The sequence below is a fragment of the Carettochelys insculpta genome, chromosome 9 (assembly GCF_033958435.1).
Source record: "Carettochelys insculpta isolate YL-2023 chromosome 9, ASM3395843v1, whole genome shotgun sequence".
Classification (NCBI taxonomy): Eukaryota; Metazoa; Chordata; order Testudines; family Carettochelyidae; genus Carettochelys; species Carettochelys insculpta.
Window position 1 is genome coordinate 34,595,994 of NC_134145.1, and position 17,691 is coordinate 34,613,684.

The 17,691-nt window shown below is 45.8% G+C and overlaps 2 protein-coding genes across 2 annotated transcripts in view; one reads left to right on the forward strand and one right to left on the reverse strand.

The window, feature by feature from the left end:
• The window catches only part of LOC142018030 (very-long-chain enoyl-CoA reductase-like), a 29,982-nt gene extending 21,760 nt beyond the window's left edge, over positions 1 to 8,222 (forward strand). The window contains exons 8-13 of the mRNA XM_075003470.1: positions 4,275 to 4,347; positions 4,440 to 4,483; positions 5,935 to 5,992; positions 6,569 to 6,657; positions 7,946 to 7,991; positions 8,095 to 8,222. Of these exons, the coding sequence (XP_074859571.1) occupies positions 4,275 to 4,347; positions 4,440 to 4,483; positions 5,935 to 5,992; positions 6,569 to 6,657; positions 7,946 to 7,991; positions 8,095 to 8,222 (438 nt within the window). The remainder of the gene's footprint in view (positions 1 to 4,274; positions 4,348 to 4,439; positions 4,484 to 5,934; positions 5,993 to 6,568; positions 6,658 to 7,945; positions 7,992 to 8,094) is intronic.
• A 2,561-nt stretch (positions 8,223 to 10,783) lies between these two features.
• ABCA4 (ATP binding cassette subfamily A member 4) overlaps positions 10,784 to 17,691 on the reverse strand; it is a 109,198-nt gene continuing 102,290 nt past the window's right edge. The window contains exons 45-49 of the mRNA XM_075003286.1: positions 16,904 to 17,038; positions 14,085 to 14,188; positions 13,895 to 13,987; positions 12,563 to 12,812; positions 10,784 to 11,617 (exon numbers count right to left, since the gene is read on the reverse strand). Of these exons, the coding sequence (XP_074859387.1) occupies positions 11,495 to 11,617; positions 12,563 to 12,812; positions 13,895 to 13,987; positions 14,085 to 14,188; positions 16,904 to 17,038 (705 nt within the window). The 3' untranslated portion in view covers positions 10,784 to 11,494. The remainder of the gene's footprint in view (positions 11,618 to 12,562; positions 12,813 to 13,894; positions 13,988 to 14,084; positions 14,189 to 16,903; positions 17,039 to 17,691) is intronic.

A 17,691-nucleotide genomic window follows, 5' to 3' on the forward strand; every position in this document is an offset into this window, starting at 1 on the left:
CTAAGACTCTAGCTGCACACCCACTTTGGGCATTACTGCCAGAAATTTGGTTTTACCATATAGCTGTAGATCATGGCTGTCTTGTAACTCTCCTGGCTCTCTACACTTAATAAGCAGAGCCTGAGTAATGTAGCTCTCCTCTCTACCAAAAATAACTCTTTCTGGAAGACTTGGGCTTTCAACTGGCCATGGATTTGCCCTTCCATTGATATCCTGGCCGTCCAAGAAAACCTCATCTAAAGGGTTAGGAGGTACCATTCTCATTCATTTTCCATGAGAGACTTTTAGACTATATTGTGCTGCGTTTGAAGTTTAAAATACCAATATGGTTACTTTGACGACTACTCAGCTGAGCTGCGATTTTTCATGAACTTACTGCCTCATAGTGAGAGCACCTTCCTTCTTGTGCTCTTCCTTTCTTCTCTGGACCCGTGTCCAGTCTCTCTTCTTTTCTTCCCCCAGCCACAAAGTCTTATCTCCACCACAATCACGCACCGTGTCTACTCATTCACTCCCTGGGGATGAGTCTCTTTTGTTAAAGTCAAGATGGCTTCTCCTCTAAATCTTCCTCCACCCATTGGCCTTGGGTTCAGTTTTGCAGCTGACTTCTCAATCAGCAGCTCAGTAGTTCCTTGGCAGGGTCTCTAACTGCTGCTGCCACCGCCACCATCTAGCAGTTTACCTTTGGGCTCTAGGGATCATCCTGAAAGGGCAATAGGTAAAAATGTGAGCCCCAAATCTCTTAGAGGAGGCCTTAGCTACTGGAAATCATTGGAAAACCACATTTTGGATATAAAAAGAGCTAAAAGTCTTACCACCCATCCCTCTCCACCTCACTGCTGCTTATGCTGAATTTGCATTAGTTTGGGACTGAATGGCTAGATTTTCAGAATGGTGGCATAATTCCTTAAATCTGTAACTTACAGTAAAATTACATAAACGGTAGGTGCCAAAGGGGGAATATCGTATTTTTAAAAAACATTCCTTACTATTAGGATCAGGCTTTCTACCTGAGGGTAGAACTGTTCTTTTCAAATTTTAATTTTTCTTTTTTTAATTGCTGGTCCGTATGATTGAAAACATTAAACGTTCATAAAGTCTGTTTGGGAAGTTATTTTTGAAACCGTTGCACTAATTACTGAAAAACAGTTTGGGGGTCTTTTAGTTGACTCTGCAAATTTTGCATACCCTTGTTGATTTAAGTAGAGACTCTAATAGGACCATAGTAAAACTCATTGATTTGGGATTCTGAGAAACCCCTAGAAATGAACAAAACTTGAGACCAGATTTTCCCATAGTAATAAATTTCTGTGGTGTTATGCCAGCAGAGAATTTGGCTCTGAGATCTTGAATATCCTAAAACATTTTTCCTCCTGCTTGAAACCATTTTTTGTTATCAAAATTTAAATCCAGGATTTTCTAATTAAATAAAAGCTAGCATTAAGTGGCTGGAGCCAGGGCTGCATATATACAGACATTGCTGGCAGCAAACATTGAATTTGAAAATTTCAGTCAACAGCACAGTTTCTTTCCACTTTAATGAAAAGGAATAACTCCTAGCTGTGGTACAGCTGCTATCCTTGGTGGAGCCAGTCACTTCAGGGAAACAAACATGCACTAACCCATAGAATCTCATATGCAAACAAAAACTCTTGTCTGAAATTACCTACCCTGCCTATAGAACAACTATGGGAATTTAAAGAACCGTAGCAAAACTCTTGTTTTCTCTGTAGTCTATTGACCTTAAGTGAAATATTTGGTGTCTACATTCTGAACTATGAATGCTTAAAGTAGAATAGAACATGGAAATTTAATTTGAATCCTTTGAACTCAGGTCAAAATTTAGTTAAACATACATTATACATGTTAGTTATACATTTGTATAAAAGTACAAACAACTGTTTGACATGAGTGATATGGCCTCTGCTTGACTGTCAGTTTCCCATAAGTTTTCTATTGTATTATTTGTAAACATTTATATTATGGTAGCTCCCAATTGCCCTGTGAGGATTGTGGCCCCTTGTCCTAGAATTGGTACAAACATAAAGATAAAAATCCTAGCCAGAACAGGCGTAGAAGCAATTGTCAATTCCATGTATTGTAGCTTGTTTTTTTGAATTTGGATGGGAGTAGAGCTAAGATGATCTTCACAGTGGCAGTATTCTAAGTTTCTGAATAAGCCTGCAGCATTCAAAGCCAAAAAAGAGGAGTTTGTGGTCATCAGCTGTGAAGTGATGAGGGCTTGGAGGAGTTTGGGGTGGGGAGCTAAGTCTGGATTTTGAAGTGTATAAGAAAGAGGAAGGGTTGAGAAATATGTTGAGTATGTGGACCCTGACAGAGACACAATCAGAGGTGACACCCAGGCTATGGGAGAAGAGTGCGTGAAGGAAAATAAGGAACACAGTTTTGGCCATGTTGCATTTAAGGTGATAGTGGGACAAGGATATCAGACAGATAGAAATCAGATTAGTGATGGGGCAGGGCAGATCCATAGACAATTCAATTTAGGAGTCTTCAGCCTAAAGATGACAGTTACCCCCTTCCTGGAAGAGGAGTGCCTCTAGAGCAGGAACGTAGGAGTAGAGGAGCAGGCCAAGGATAGGTATTTTAACAGGGTGAAAGAGGAAACGGAATGTGGCAAAGGCGACACTGAGAGCAATCGGGCAGGCAGGAGAAGGAGGATGGGCCACCATGAAAGCACAGCACCATGGAAACCAACACAGGACAAAATGTCAAGTAGGGAGAGGCTGACAAAGCAAAAGCTTCTAAGAGGCAAAGAAGAGTAATTCTGGAGCGGAGGCTCTGAAGTCTGAGCAATAATAGATCACTAGAGAGAGAGCACCTTCATTGAAGCATGGAGGGAGGTAGCTGAATTGGAGAAGGTCAAAAACCAAATTGGAATTGAACATCAGTAAGTGGTTGCAGATACCCCTTTAAGTTTTTGGAGGTAAAGGGGAGGAGAGAAAATAGGTTATACTTTGAGGAGGAAACGGGGTAGGGTCAAAGGCAGATTTCTGAGATAGGGAGGAAGATTAAAGAAAGCTGGTACAGGCTGAACCTCTCTAATCCAGAACTCTCCCGTCTGGCAATATCTGCAATCCTGTGAGATTTTAGTTAGCTGGACAGCCACTTATGGCTTTGGCATAGGGTGACCAATTGTCCTGTTTCTGGCGAGATGGCCCCATATTTTGGGTGCCAGGAAAGTGTCCCAATTTATTTTCAAAATGGGGCTAATTGCCTCATATCTGGGGGGAGGGAGTGGCTGCAGCCCTGTTCCCAGCTCCCCATGGCTCAGGAGAGCTGGGAGCTTGACCCATGCAGCTGTGCCTTGTCTCCCCGCCCACCCCCTGGGGGGGGGGTGGGGAGGGAACTGGCCAGATTGGTGTGGCTGCTGCCTGGCTCCCTGAGGCATGGGGAGCCAGAAGTTCACTTGCATGGCTGGTTCCCAGCTCCCCATGCCTCCTGTGGAGCCAGGAGGAGCTGCCCCTCCCCCATATCGCCAGGTCCTGTATGTGGAATAGGGAGATATAGTCACTCTACTTTGGCCAACTTTCCTGTGCTCCCACAAAGTTAGTGTATAGCCACCAGTCTTGGCTCTGTGTTCTGTACTCTTGTTTAGCTCTAAATTATCCCTAAATGTCTTCCCAGAGCCCAGTAAACAGTGGAAGTGTTTGTAATGTGCTGGACAATATTGACCTCACGCAGTCTGGCAAATTCTCTTGTCTGGCACCCATCAGGTCCCAAGGGTGCCGGATGAGAGAGGCTCAAAGGAAAGACTGAGGGAAGGGATGTGACTGGGGCAAGTAGCTTTTGAAGCAGAAGGGAAGGAGGTTGGTCATAGTTCACAATTTAGCACCCATGCTGACAGAACAAGTCTTACCTTCCCTAATGCTTGGTTATTATGGTTCCTCACCTCTGACCTGTGTGCTGTGAAACAGAATGGTGGCCCAGACCAAACACTCCTTTAGCCTCAACTCTGGGTCACATTTTCTAAAGCAATTTCTAAACCCAGCAGCCTGTACACACTCTGCTGTGAACAGGGAAAATTCCCACGCCAAGAGCAACACTTCCTGCTTATTTACTGTTGTCTTTTCCTGTTCCTTCCCTCCCACTCTACCACCTTTGGTGTGTTGTCATTTTTATTGCATTATCTGGGGCTTACACTCTACCCCCAAGTGACTGCTAATCTCTAGGCCAGATGGCTCAGATTTCTCGTCACGGAGTTAATATCTTTGTTATAACACTGAAACAAAGAAAAATTACCTGTTTTTCAGAACTGCTTCTATTACTGGGGATTTGCAGCTTGGCTTGCTTATTACATCAATCATCCTCTTTATACACCTCCTTGTAAGTAGCAAGATGGCCCTCAGAATGATTTGAACCTTTACCTGGGTATATTTGAGTACTAACTATCCACCTTTATGCATTTTGTTTTCCAGCCTATGGACAAAAACAAATAAATTTTGCAGTGATCATGTTTCTGGTAGGTCTGTAGCTTTTTATTTATTATTATTATTATTATTATAGGTTCTCCTTTTATTCACTAGATGGTGAGGGTGGGGGAACTGAAGGATTTAAAACTGAAAAGCTCAGGTCATAGAACTAAGACTAAGGGTTCTTCTACACTGGCAAGATACTGCACTGTAACTTTCTCACTCAGGAATATGACACCCCCCCCCCCCCCCCAGCTGAGAACAGCAATTTACAGTGCTGTAAAACATCCTTATAAGTGGGCTCCTAGAGCTGTTAGCTATTCCTCATGGAGGGGGTTTACCCAGAGTGCTGGGAGACCTTGCTACCAGCACTACAGCCACAGCTGTGCTGTCACTTTAATGGTCTGAGTGTAGACAAAACCTAAGGTGGAGACAATGTCCATTTTGATATGAACCTGAATGTCAGGAAAAGGTTTGGATGAGTAAAAATTTCAAGATTGGCCCTTCAATCTGCAGAAATTAGATAAGAATTAATATGAAAGTGTTACTATTCAGGGCAAGGTTTTATCTTGATGGTTTCCACAGAATCCCTCACAAAACAGAATCCTGAAAGTGTCCTTTCACTTACCTCTCAGACTATTTTATTTCCTTGTTATACTAACATTGCTTTTCATAGCAAGTGTCCATTCTCTAGTGCAGATGAAATCTGCCTCTACCCTAAAAGAATTCCTGCAGTGTCAGTGACTGCTGGGTCTCACAGCACTTTTCTAACGTGAAAGCTTGTGAGTTGGAGAATGATGGTTCCTTTGAGCCAGAGAGGCCCAAGTCACTTTCCCAAGGTCAGACAGCACAAGTGCAGAGCTGGGAATAAACCTCGGGAACTCCAATTACCAGAGCTATGCTCTACTCTGGCCATAATCATATGCACAGACCATTTTGATCTATTTTCCACATTACTGGTGGTAGAAAGCATTGCCTAAAAGCTGGTTAATGGAACTTAGTGAATCACATCAAGTCCTTGTTCTAGGAAATAACATTTGTTGTGGAGCAATATGTCAGTATTTATTTTGAGAAATCCAAAGTGCCCTATTTTTTTTTAAACAAATCAGCTCTGTTAAAAGGTAAAGGAGACACGCCCTGAATCCACTTCATTCAAGGGTTCTGGTGTTAGCATCTAGTTCGAGGAATACCTGAAGCAGACTGTACCTTCCTAGGACTTGGGCCCCGCCTGTTAGCTGACAGCTCAACAAAAGCAAAGCAGAGTGGAATATGGACTTGTGTATGTGGAACGTGTAGAATAGATGTTTGCTTACCACCTGTCAGAAACCTTGTTCTGAGCTTTATCAAGCTCTAAATACACTTTTGGGCTGTTATTTACTGTTTTTTCTGTGGGGCTTGGAGACCTTGAAAAATATTAGTCTAGAAACTACCATTGGGAAGAGGAGTGAGAAGTGGAAGGGGAAGCCTTTTCCTTTACAATGTTTTATGCTGCTTCTTGCAGATATGTGAAGCTGGAAACTTCTCTATCCATGTTGCACTAAGTGACCTGAGAAGAGATGGTAAAAGTTTGTGTTCTACTTTTGTGCAGTTAACTTAACGCTTCTACAGTGACATACCCTGATGAATGGCCTGATCCTGCAAGGTGCAGAGGGCCTTCTGTGAGGGAGCTAATTACTCAGTTGGCCTCAGACAGAGTTGAGGGTACTCAGCACCTCATGGGAGTGGACCCTAAAGAAGGTTAGGTATGTAACAGTTAGGGCCAGATTGGGCCATAAGGGCACAGACTTGGGGTAGCTGTACAGGTGGTCCCAACGGGGATGTGGGCATGGTATTCAGATTGGCTAGTTCTCCTGGGAGCACAAGCAGGAGCTGTGCTGTGGGAATGCAGGATCTGTTCATGTGCGTGGCTTTTCCCCAAGGCACAAAGTGTGTGCTTGGAAAACTTAATGATGCCTATACCACTTCCCCATGGGCATCCTAATCCTTCCTCTGAGCTCATGGAAGTTCCTGTTTTCCCAAGTCTATCTTCCCCATCTCTTCAATAAGCAGATATGGATTCTCTTTATAGCAAATGATGTGGTACATAGTAGTGTCAATGTTCTGTGATTTATTTTTGTGGTTCTTTTAATCTGTAGGATCCAGGATCCGTAAGATCCCTTATCCAACAAAGAATCCTTTCACGTGGCTGTTTTTCTTTGTATCCTGCCCTAACTATACATATGAGGTATGTATTGTCATCAGGAAAACAGAGTTAAGATTTGCAGGTAATATCTTAGTTTAGGCCAGTGATGCAAGTAAACAAAATTTTTTGCTGGTACAGGAGGGAGAGAACACGTGTGACCTCCCCACATGCTTTCCCCCACCCCTGTGACTCTGCCCCTCCTCTCCCCATCCTACATTAACTGTGGGGGAGGGGTGGCTAGGGGCAGTACTGCGGCTGGAGGAGGAGCTGGCAGTACTGCTTATTTCCCACTCCCCTTCCCAACAGGAGAGGAGAACTCCAACCCCCACTCCCTTCCTCTCGGTACAAGGTGGAGAAGCAGGTCTGCTCCTTTCCCTGCTACCCTTCCCAGCAGGGAAAGGAGCAGAGCTGCCAGGTGCCCTCTGCCCCTCAAGGAGCTGCCTTATGTGTGGACAGCGCTGTGGGAGGAGGGTCTGGCAATTCTGCTCCTTTCCCTGTTGGGTGTGGCAGAGCACCAGCTTCTTCAGCTGCTGTAGCACTCCCAGCCCCGCCCCCAAGCCTCAGCCCTTTACACAGCTGCAGCGGCCAGTGGAGGCGGCTTGGGATGGCAGGGAGGGAACCTATCCAGTGTCCTGTACCAGCTAAAAACAAGTTGCTTGTATGGCGTACCGGACCAGCATGACTGACTTACACTGTATTAAAATAAATATTTAAGACAACCCTAAAATCTTAAGCCAAAAATATGCAAGTCCATTTTATATTGCCAAACAAGGCTCAATCCTTCAAAGAGCTCACCCAGGACAGATGTGCTGATGTGCTTACAGTGACGTTTTCTTCAGTGCAGAAGGACTGCATATAATCTGTGCACCCTTGTCTCTCAAAATTTGAGGTTTCAGTAGGGTGTGAGGGGTTCATAAACCTTGTATGGGTGAGTATCAGGCTTTGTGTCCTCAATTCATGCAGCCCCTTGACATCAGAATTATACTAAATCATGATTTCAGGGAAGTTTCATTGGTGTAAATGAAATCATTTGTTCCCAGGGCTGCAGAGTGCCACCATTACAAGCACTGATTTGGTAGCAAGTACAAAATAGGTGCAGACATGGAAGAGCAGAAATTTACATCCACGCTAATACACATAATAACCATGATGAAAAATGAGGTTTGTTTGCAATTAATAGAATGCCAGTGGTTTTGTTAAACAGGAACCAGAAATAGCTTTGGGTAACCTGGGATTTGTTGTTTACCAAGATTAGAGAGGGATGTTTTAATAATAGGTCAAAACGTGAATGCTATCATTAAAAATATTTTTAATTTCTTGGCAATAACAGGTGGGGGCCTGGATCAGTTTTACCATCATGACTCAGTGCGTCCCAGGTGAGTAAGGTTTTGTCTGTCTGCCAACTAGGAGATTTGTTCTCAAGACAAGGGACTGTGTTTTATTAGCATTGATTTTTGGGTTTTTTTTGTTGTTTTATAGTGGGATTGTTCACGTTACTTTGCTTCATTCAGATGACAGTTTGGGCAAAGGATAAGCACTACACCTATGTACGAGAATTCAAGGATTACCCAACTCTTAGGATGCCAATTATTCCTTTCTTATTGTAAGAAGAAAACTGCTTGAACGCTTGAGTGGAGCTACTGGAGGAAAGGCTGATGGGCTCTTTTTGTCGGGAAACCTGCTAGCAAGTGAGAGAATTTATTTAGATAACCGGGATGGCTCTGCTGCATGTTGAATCTCTATTGCTATGGGAAATTCTACAAAACTGGAAGCTGTATCTCCCTAATATTTCTAAATTCTCAGAAAATCCTTTTGTTTGCCATGACTTTATTGCTTCCAAAGGCCCTTAAGGCTCACTCTAACCCAGTTAGCCTAGACCCTTTCAGTCAGTGACAATTGTATCTACCTGTACTGGTGTGGTTGGTTTTGTGGATCAGAATGAAAGCCTTGCCAACCAGGAAGCTCCAGCTTGTGGAACAGCATTCCACAGAGTGCTGATTGGCCACATTTGTAGGAGACAAAGGCTACGTCTACACGTGCACCCAACTTCGAAATAGCTTATTTCGATGTTGCGACATCGAAATAGCCTATTTCGATGAATAACGTCTACACGTCCTCCAGGGCTGGCAACGTCGATGTTCAACTTCGACGTTGCTCAGCCCAACATCGAAATAGGCACAGCGAGGGAACGTCTACACGCCAAAGTAGCACACATCGAAATAAGGGAGCCAGGCACAGCTGCAGACAGGGTCACGGGGCGGACTCAACAGCAAGTCGCTCCCTTAAAGGGCCCCTCCCAGACACACTTTCATTAAACAGTGCAAGATACACAGAGCCAACAACTAGTTACAGACCCTGTATATGCAGCACGGACCCCCAGCTGCAGCAGCAGCAGCCAGAAGCCCTGGGCTAAGGGCTGCTGCCCACGGTGACCACAGAGCCCCGCAAGGGCTGGAGAGAGAGTATCTCTCAACCCCCCAGCTGATGGCCGCCATGGAGGACCCCGCTATTTCGATGTTGCGGGACGCGGATCGTCTACACGTCCCTACTTCGATGTTGAACGTCGAAGTAGGGCGCTATTCCCATCCCCTCATGGGGTTAGCGACTTCGACATCTCGCCGCCTAACGTCGATTTCAACTTCGAAATAGCGCCCAACACGTGTAGACGTGACGGGCGCTATTTCGAAGTTACTGCCGCTACTTCGAAGTAGCGTGCACGTGTAGACGCAGCTAAAGATTGCTGCAGTCATCAGCAGGTCAGCTGATAATGACAGCTGATCCAAAGAGAGGTATGTGCTGCCCTCCCTTGCTGGGGAGAGAGTGTTATGAGGACAGGTGCTCCTTGGGGAAATAAAGTTAAAGGGGGAAAAGAGTACTCAGAATAAAGAGGTGAGCTGTAGCTCAGACACCTGAGTTGGCCCTAGAACACACTTTGACAAGTAAACCTTAAATCACAAGTCATCATGGATAGACTATTTCCCCTGCCCTTAGTGAAACCCCTTTATCACTAAATTGCTTACCAGCTAGTAGACTGGATCTTCTACATCTGTGATACTTGGCCTGTTTTCATAAAACAAGTCATCATGATACCAAAAAAGAACTCTTACCTATGGTTTTGTGTTAACGGGATCTTGGAAGAGTGTTTAAGGTACTTTAAATAAATCCACCGACCTACAGTCCACAAAAGGATAGTCCTCTCCCTGTTTGTAAAGCAGGGGGAAGGAATCCATTACATATTGAACTTTGTTTTCAGGTATTCAGTTCAACTTGTAAGGGTTTTCTGTAATTCTATTCCAGAAGCTAATACAAACCTTGATGACTTTTTAAAGAATCTATTTTAGAATGTATGTACAAAGAGAAAACATATACATTGTTTTTTCATGATGATTTATTTACCTAGATATGACAGATTTTTTTCAATAATTTGTAAAGGTAAAATATGCAATAAATTCAAGCCTATATTTTGAATTCTTGTCAAAATAATTATGGCAACAAAAGACAGTGTATTTTAGCTGGTTACAGAACTTTCATAGTTTTAAATATAAATATAATACAAAGCAAAATGGTCTTTGTATTATATTTATATGTAAAAAAATTATATCTGCTGAGTAAAAAACAATAATTCTCAGAGTTCCTTACTACACAACAGATTCCATCACTGGACGAATGGCTTATGAGCATGTAATGATTAGCGCTGTGAGTAATCAAAGCAATAAATCATTATGAATTATTTTTCATTCTGCTATTCTTGGGTAGTTTGGCTGGGAAACAAATGGAGCTAAATGCAAAGTTAACATTGGAGTGAACTTCAAACATGATGGTTCAGTCATATAATCCTGCAGAAATGCTGGGGTCCTGTCTGCTTTTGCACCTCTCTTTCCCATTGACTTCAAAGAGGACTGCATGTAGGCTGAAATTCCCCTGTTCACAGATGAACAGTAGAAGGTGTGTGCAACACATACATCCCACTTGAGCCCTGAGGGCTCTGCACAGAGGGAAAACTTCACTTCAGTGGGTGACTGGATCAGGCCTTGGCTATCAGCCCAGGCCACCAAGACATGCGGTTTCTTATGTGAGACTGCCAATACTTCCTATTTTGGTCCAGCTCAGAAACGCCAAATTGTTTTTTTTTTTTTTTTTTAAAAAAAACAAAAAACAAAAAACAACCTCTCTGGTGTTTTTACCTCAGGCTCTGGAACCAGGAAATAAAGGGCCATGTGCCCACCATAAATCACTAAGCTTTTTCAAATATCAAAGGTTCTGCCTGGGTGTGACAGTGGGGTTGATCCTTCCATTCCTGAGGAGTTTCTGGAGCTTTAATAGACTTGCGTGACATTACAATGAAGCAACCTCTGAGCATGAGTATTGTCTGTCAACACTTATGTCCTGGCCCCATACGTTCCTTTGCATTATAAGACGGTGGGTGCCCATTTCTGAGTGATGGCAGCGCTCCCTGGTTCGGGATCTGAAGGGGGAAAGTGTCCATTGTTACTGGCAGCAGTTACTTTGGAAGGCTTTCTGAAAAAACAAAACCAAAAACTACCCTCTTAAAGGTCCAGCCTAGAAAAACTGTCTTTTATGTTTGTGTGTCAGCCAGAAAGAAAGAAAGAGGCGTTTCTCTTTGCAGCTTATAATGATGCTTGCATGACATCTTCTCAAACATCTCGTACTCCTTTGAGCCGCTCATTGTGTACCTCATGTCTCTCTCCCGCCAAGGCAGACGTTTCCTGCTGCTACTTAGTGATGATCACAGAACTTGAAAGATACAATGAGTTATTTGACTACTGTGCCCTGAGCAGTCCCTTCACTCTCCGTACTGCTGTAATATGGCACATCTGTGAGAGAACGTGCTCTTCGTGTTAGCAGCTACAGTGGTGCTCTATGCAGCTGCCTGACGAGGAAAAGCTGGAGATACCTTCACTTCTCGACTGGCTCCAGCTGCACGCGGGTGTAATGGAATTTCCTCATCCTCCATTTGCTGCTTAGCAAAATTCACAAACACCTGTGGAAGAACAGATTAAATAGAACCAGCCCCCTCAAAGGCCAGGTAGTTGAATTTCTCTTGCCATTTGCATCACATCAGCTTCTCTGTATGCAAGAGGTGTGATGAAGTTTTAAAAAAAAAAAAAAAAAAAAGCCCAGCAGCAGCATTCACAAGGGTTTTCTTTATCCTGTACTCAATATGTGCACATGTTCAGTGAGGCCTTTGTCAGCTGAGAGGGCCAGGTGCATAGAATGGGCACCGCACTGGTGGGCAAGGGAGAAGATGCAGTAGCCTAGAGGCCTGTGTAAAGCTCAGGAGTACTCACAGTTGTATGAGAAGGATACATGCTGACAGCCAGTGACAGCTGCATAGCATGTATCAGCTGCACAGATGCATAGCTGCCAACTGGGCGGGACGCCATCTAATGACAGTGTGTACTGCCAACAGCTCTGGCCCGCAGTGCTGGCTTTTAGCATAGAAGCACTCCTGTATGGAAATCAGTGACGTCTGAGGAGTGGAGATAGGGATGCAATTTGTTGATCAAGTACTCCAGGGCCTCAGGGCACACAGCAGTCAAGCGCATTCAAACAAAGCAGGAGAAAACTAACTGGCTGTTTCCAAATTCAACAAGCCTCATTCTGAAGAGCAGTATTTGGTCTGAGCTGCCCACTGCCACTCCCTCCTCTGTACTGAAAAGTCAAGCGAGATTTTCATCAGAGAGGGTGTGTGTGCCTGGAACCAGTGGTCACTGTAGCCTCATGGGGCATCAGAGGGAACTCAGATCTGATCCTGCACTTTTACCCGAGGGCATAGAGTGCCGTTAGAGCTAGATAAAACCCTCCAAAGGCTGATGTAAGTGACACCCCAGACAGCTATAAACCCTACATTATTGTAAGTGCTATATTTCCATTCCCTTGCTAGCCAGATTTTTTCCACAGATGACTTTACCGTTTTCTTATTTACCTGATCCAGAGTCGTTTGTGAGACTGAATATTCTTCAATATTCAGGTTTTCTTTGTTGGAGATCAGTAACCGAAAGATCTTGGCCAGCGAGGAGGAGCAAATCTGGTACTGCAGCATGTTGTAATGTTTCTCTCTTTGTAAACTCCCTGGGAAGTTGACTTGGATGAAGTGCTCAGCTGGGGTTGGATCTGGAGGCAGCCCAGGCTTTGGAGCTTTGATTTTCATGGTGACAATGTATCCGTCTCCAAATCTGAGAACCACAAATGGGTTTGGGTTGTTTTGTGAAGACCTGGGTTTATCATTCAGCTCCAGGAAACCAGCTCTGAGCACTTAGCTAAACGTGCAGTAATGCAGCGGCACTTGGTGGGGGGGCAGGGTTCCATCTCTCTCACACACCCAGCTTCTGTCAGCATGGAAGTTGGGCTGAGTGTGGCTGAGGGGATGTGCCTGGGAAAGAACCCACTGGCATCTAGTGTTCCCACTGAGCCCTGCTGGGAGGCACCTGGAGAAGGGGAGAGAGTTGGGCTGGCAGCTCAGCTCCATCCCAGGGGGCACAGGGAAACCCTCTAGGCTCATCCCTTTCTCACCCACAATTGCAGTAACGTGTTCAGCAGGAACAAAGCACTGAGAGAAATAAGTGGGAAGGAGCAGGCACTGTGGTGCCAACGTGGGGTGGGTATGGGAGATGCAAGGGCAGTGGAAAAATGGCCTGGACCTGACACACTGGGTGGTCATATGCCCCCCTTCCTTGGACCTTTAATTTGTGTGTCTCCCCAACACCAGGAGTTACAGGTTATCTCTGTGGAACGGTGTGATACCTAGAGCCAGCGCCATTGTATGGTTCTGGGAAGCTGAGGAACTCGCATGTATTCTGAAGAATTGGTCTGTAATATACGTGGTGAAATGAGTCTCAAGGGACTTAACTGAATGGTTTTACATATAAAACCATTGCACTCATAGGGTGGGCAGTGTGTTATTTTTAATGAACACAGCTCTAGAAGCACTCCTGTATCGAAATCAATGACTGATGAGGAGGGGGATAGGGATGCCACTTGTTGATTGAATATTACCAGGCCTCTGAACACAACATAATCAAAATTGCATTAAAACCACACAGGAGAAAACTAAGTGGCTATTTCAAATACAACAAGTCTCATTCTGAATAGCAGCATTTGGTCCAGCTCCGATGTTACTTAACAGCTGGATGGCTGCATAATCATAGATTATTGGAAACTTGTGCTCTGTATGAAATACAGATTGCTGTGGTCTCTGAGCATCCCAGTCATCAACAGATAATTCTTTAACAACACAGGATACAAATGTCCAACTTACTTGTATTTTAAATGTTGAATAGTGCCTAGGCATTTGAAGGTCCCTTTCACCATTATGGCTAGACGAGTGCAGAGAGCTTCACATTCTTCCATGCTGACAAAACAGAGAACACAAGTTCCAGCTTAAAGCAGCATTTCAGCCCTCCTTTCAGGCCAGCGATGATGTTAGGAAGCAGCAAGGTTTGCCTTACCTGTGAGAGGTCAGAACTACGGCACGGCCTGCTCTGATTACACTGACAATGGCGTTCCACAAGAAGCGGCGGGACTGAGGGTCCATCCCTGTTGTGGGTTCATCCTGAAGGGGCAATCTTTATTATTGTCATAGATTTTGATAATACACGCCAGAGGCTTTAGCTTGTGATTCCTTACCAATGAATTTTTCTTTTAATAGGAAAAGGCAGATAGGAATGCAGTGTGTCCAGTGAGAGGCACAGCTATCCGGAGGGGGACGTAGGGCATTGCACACAGCAGGATGCATCACAGCAAAGGAGCCAGTGCATACCACAACACCAGCAGTTCAGAATTGGCCTGTGCAGCATCTTCTCTCTCAATCTCAGATGCATTTGCAAAACTTCAACTGCCAAAGCATCTAGCGCCAGTGCAAAGGAAGGCAGAACAGGGCTGAAGCAGAAGTCATGCTGCAAACTACAAAGCCCAGCTTTCAACAGGCTCATAAATCTTGCTAGATGTATTTAACCACACCAGGGGGCACATCTCCTAAACTAGTGTACATGGGTACTGACTTTAATGGAGTTATTTACAGCAGCTGAGGTTCTTCTCATTGTAAACTTCAGCTCAGCAAGCGACAAAACAAAACAATTGATTTTAAAACTGATTTTTACTTTATTTTACTTTGAGATCTGAGATAGCACTCAATCCACAAGCTGGGTCTCTACTACAAAGTTCTGTCTACAGCAGTACCCAGAGTTTTACCAATAGAACCTCTGTCTACAGAACATGTTCACACCTAATAGGGACCCGCCCCTGTTGACGCCCTCTGTCAACAGAGTGTGGCCAGACTGCTCAGCCCTCTGTCGACAGAGCAGCCAACTGGAAGCTCTGCAAACAGGGCCCTCTCTGTCAACAGAGCCACCCACGCACCTGCACTATTTTTCTGTCGACAGAGTCTGTCCACAGAGGCGCTATGCCTCAAACTTCCAAGACATAACTCTGCCGGGAAAAAGGCTGCGCTCTGTTGACAGATTCTAGACAGAACACGTTTGTAGTGTGGCTGCTCCCTAGCTTGGTGACAGAAAGCTTCTTCTGTGGATGAAACTTTGTAGTGTAGGGACAGCCACAGGGACCGCCCATAAAAGCCATGCAAGCAGCGTCATACTACAGTGCAATTAGAGGGCCCTCAAAACTACCTTTTATCATGCAAACTGAAGTGTTACTATATGATCTAAGATCCCACCGATTTACAGTAACTGCATTTGAGTTAACCCATCACTGCCAACACAAACAATTGGATGCTTGTATTACTATGTAATGGCCTCCACCATCCTACTTCTGTCCCTGTCTTTAAAATTACACAGACACCTTTGTGCTGGTCAGTGGTCACTTCATGCCGTCTATTAACAAATGGATCCCCAACATCTTCGTAACTTATACAGCTCCTCTCTCAAGCAGGGGAAGGCCATCTCTTCACCCGCTAGCGGCCTGCTTTCCCCGCTCGCCGGCTCTGTTTGGGGGCTCTGCCTCAGGCAGAGGTCGGCTCTGGAGCCACATGCACTCTTTGGCTGTCTCCTTGTGGGTTATTAGAAGTCGAGCAGTGTGGTAGGACTCAGGTACGCTGCCTACGTGCCTGGCCCCATGCTGCTCCCAGAAGCAGCTGGCTGCTTGTACATCTCTTCACACTCCTGGTGCAATGCAGACAGCTCCGTGCACTGTCCCCACCAACAGCACCATCCTCACAGCTCCCATTAGCCTGTTCCCAACCGATAGGAGCTGCACGGGCAGTGCTTATGGGTGCTTGCAGCACGTGGAGGCTCTCTGCCCTCTCTCCCCAAGGGGTGCAGACACACGCCAGCAGCCTGCGACTTCTTTGCCCCGCTGCTTTGCTGGCAAGGAGCTGTCTGCAGTAAGTGCCTCCCAGCCTTCCCCTGCCTATGCTAACCACCACGCATGCCCTTTTATCATACATGCTCATGGAATTTAAGGGATAATTTTAGTGTTGTTCTTATGTTGTATTCCAAAGTCCTGTTGATGGAAAAGATCAGCTATGCTCTGCTCACGCTTGTGTTTTGCTGGGTACATCAGGGTTAAAGTGACCATCTGTCTTGTATTTGGTGGGACGGTCCCATATATGGGACACCAAAGAGGCATCCCTACTTATTTTTTAAAAGGGACTCACTGTCCCGTACTTGGGATCTCCCCTGCTGACCTTTTCTGCCAGCACCTGTGCAGGCACAACTGCTGGCCAGAGAGCATGTAGGTCACTTTCCCAAGCCTCCAGGAAGCAGGGGGAGCATGGGTGTGTGCCATGTCCCTGCTGCTTACCTGGGGAGGGCCAGCAACTGCCACTTCCCCGGGCCTCCCAGGGAGTGCTCCGGGCTGCCACCTACTTCCCCGATGCCTGAGGCTTGGTGGAGCCAGGAGGAGCCACCCCTCCCTCACCTCCCCCACATTTCCCTGTCCCGTATTTGGGACAGGGAGATATGGTCACCCTAATTAGATGGCTATTAATCAGATACGGCCCCTACACAGCCAGGTATGTTCTTCTGTCAGGAATGACTGTTCTCTGCTTCAGTCTCCATTTAAAACCAGACGTGGCTCCGAGACACATCGGGGATTTGAACTTTCCCAAACGTCAGAGGTGTTTGGATCCCAGATGTTCGCTCAATCCCATCTGCGTTAAGAAGTTTCCTCTCGCAGCTATGTAGGGCCCAGTCCCAAGAGGTGTGGAGCCCACTTCCCACTGAGTGTGCCATTGACTTGAGGGCACTCAGCACCTCTGTGCATCAGCCAACCCACAGAAGGCATCACAGAGCTACTTTACCGTGACACTTACCAGCAGGACCAGAGGAGGGCAGCCAATCAGGGCAACGGCAGTGGAGAGTTTGCGCTTGTTACCACCACTGTATGTGCCTGCCAGCTGGTCTGCATACATCTGGAGACCCAGCTTCTGAATCCCCCAGTCAGCAACCTGTGTGAGAGAGAGAGAGCGCATCATTCTTCTTTCACGCAGCAGATGGTGAATGGCATGCAGGGCTGGGGACAGCTGTGCACTTGTCACTTCTAGGGAGAGAGCCAAGCCAGCAATACTTCATCTTTTAGCACAAAGAGCCCAGAACTGGAATTAGGGCAAGTCTATCAGTGAGCACTGGTCTTTTTCACAACGGGTAAAATTCTGCTTCCCTGAGGAAAAAATACTGTAAACCAGCCTCAGCTGTACATTCCCCATCTCTGCAACATGCTAGTTTCTCTTTGGAACATGGCTTCCAAAAGGTGTGAAGAAATTCCAGTGGGGGCGTGAGGTGATCCAGCCCCTCCATCATTCCCTCTACCCAAAGAAAGAGTCGGCCTTTGCGTCCGTCTCTCAGCCCCTGCCATTTTACGTGGGCAACCTGGCGCTGCTGCTACAAAAAGCAAGCAGCTAGCAAAGACCCACATGGAGCCAGCTGCCTTTTGCAAAGGTGAGGGAGTGTGGGTTGGAGGAGGAGGATGGGGTTAAATGGGGGGCTGGGGGTGCCTGCCTCAGATAAGGGGGATGGGCTAAGAGTGGGGGGCTCGTGGTGCCTGGCTTTGTGGCAGGGAAGGGGCTTGGGTGGGTGACTCGTGCGGCTTGGGCAGCCACCC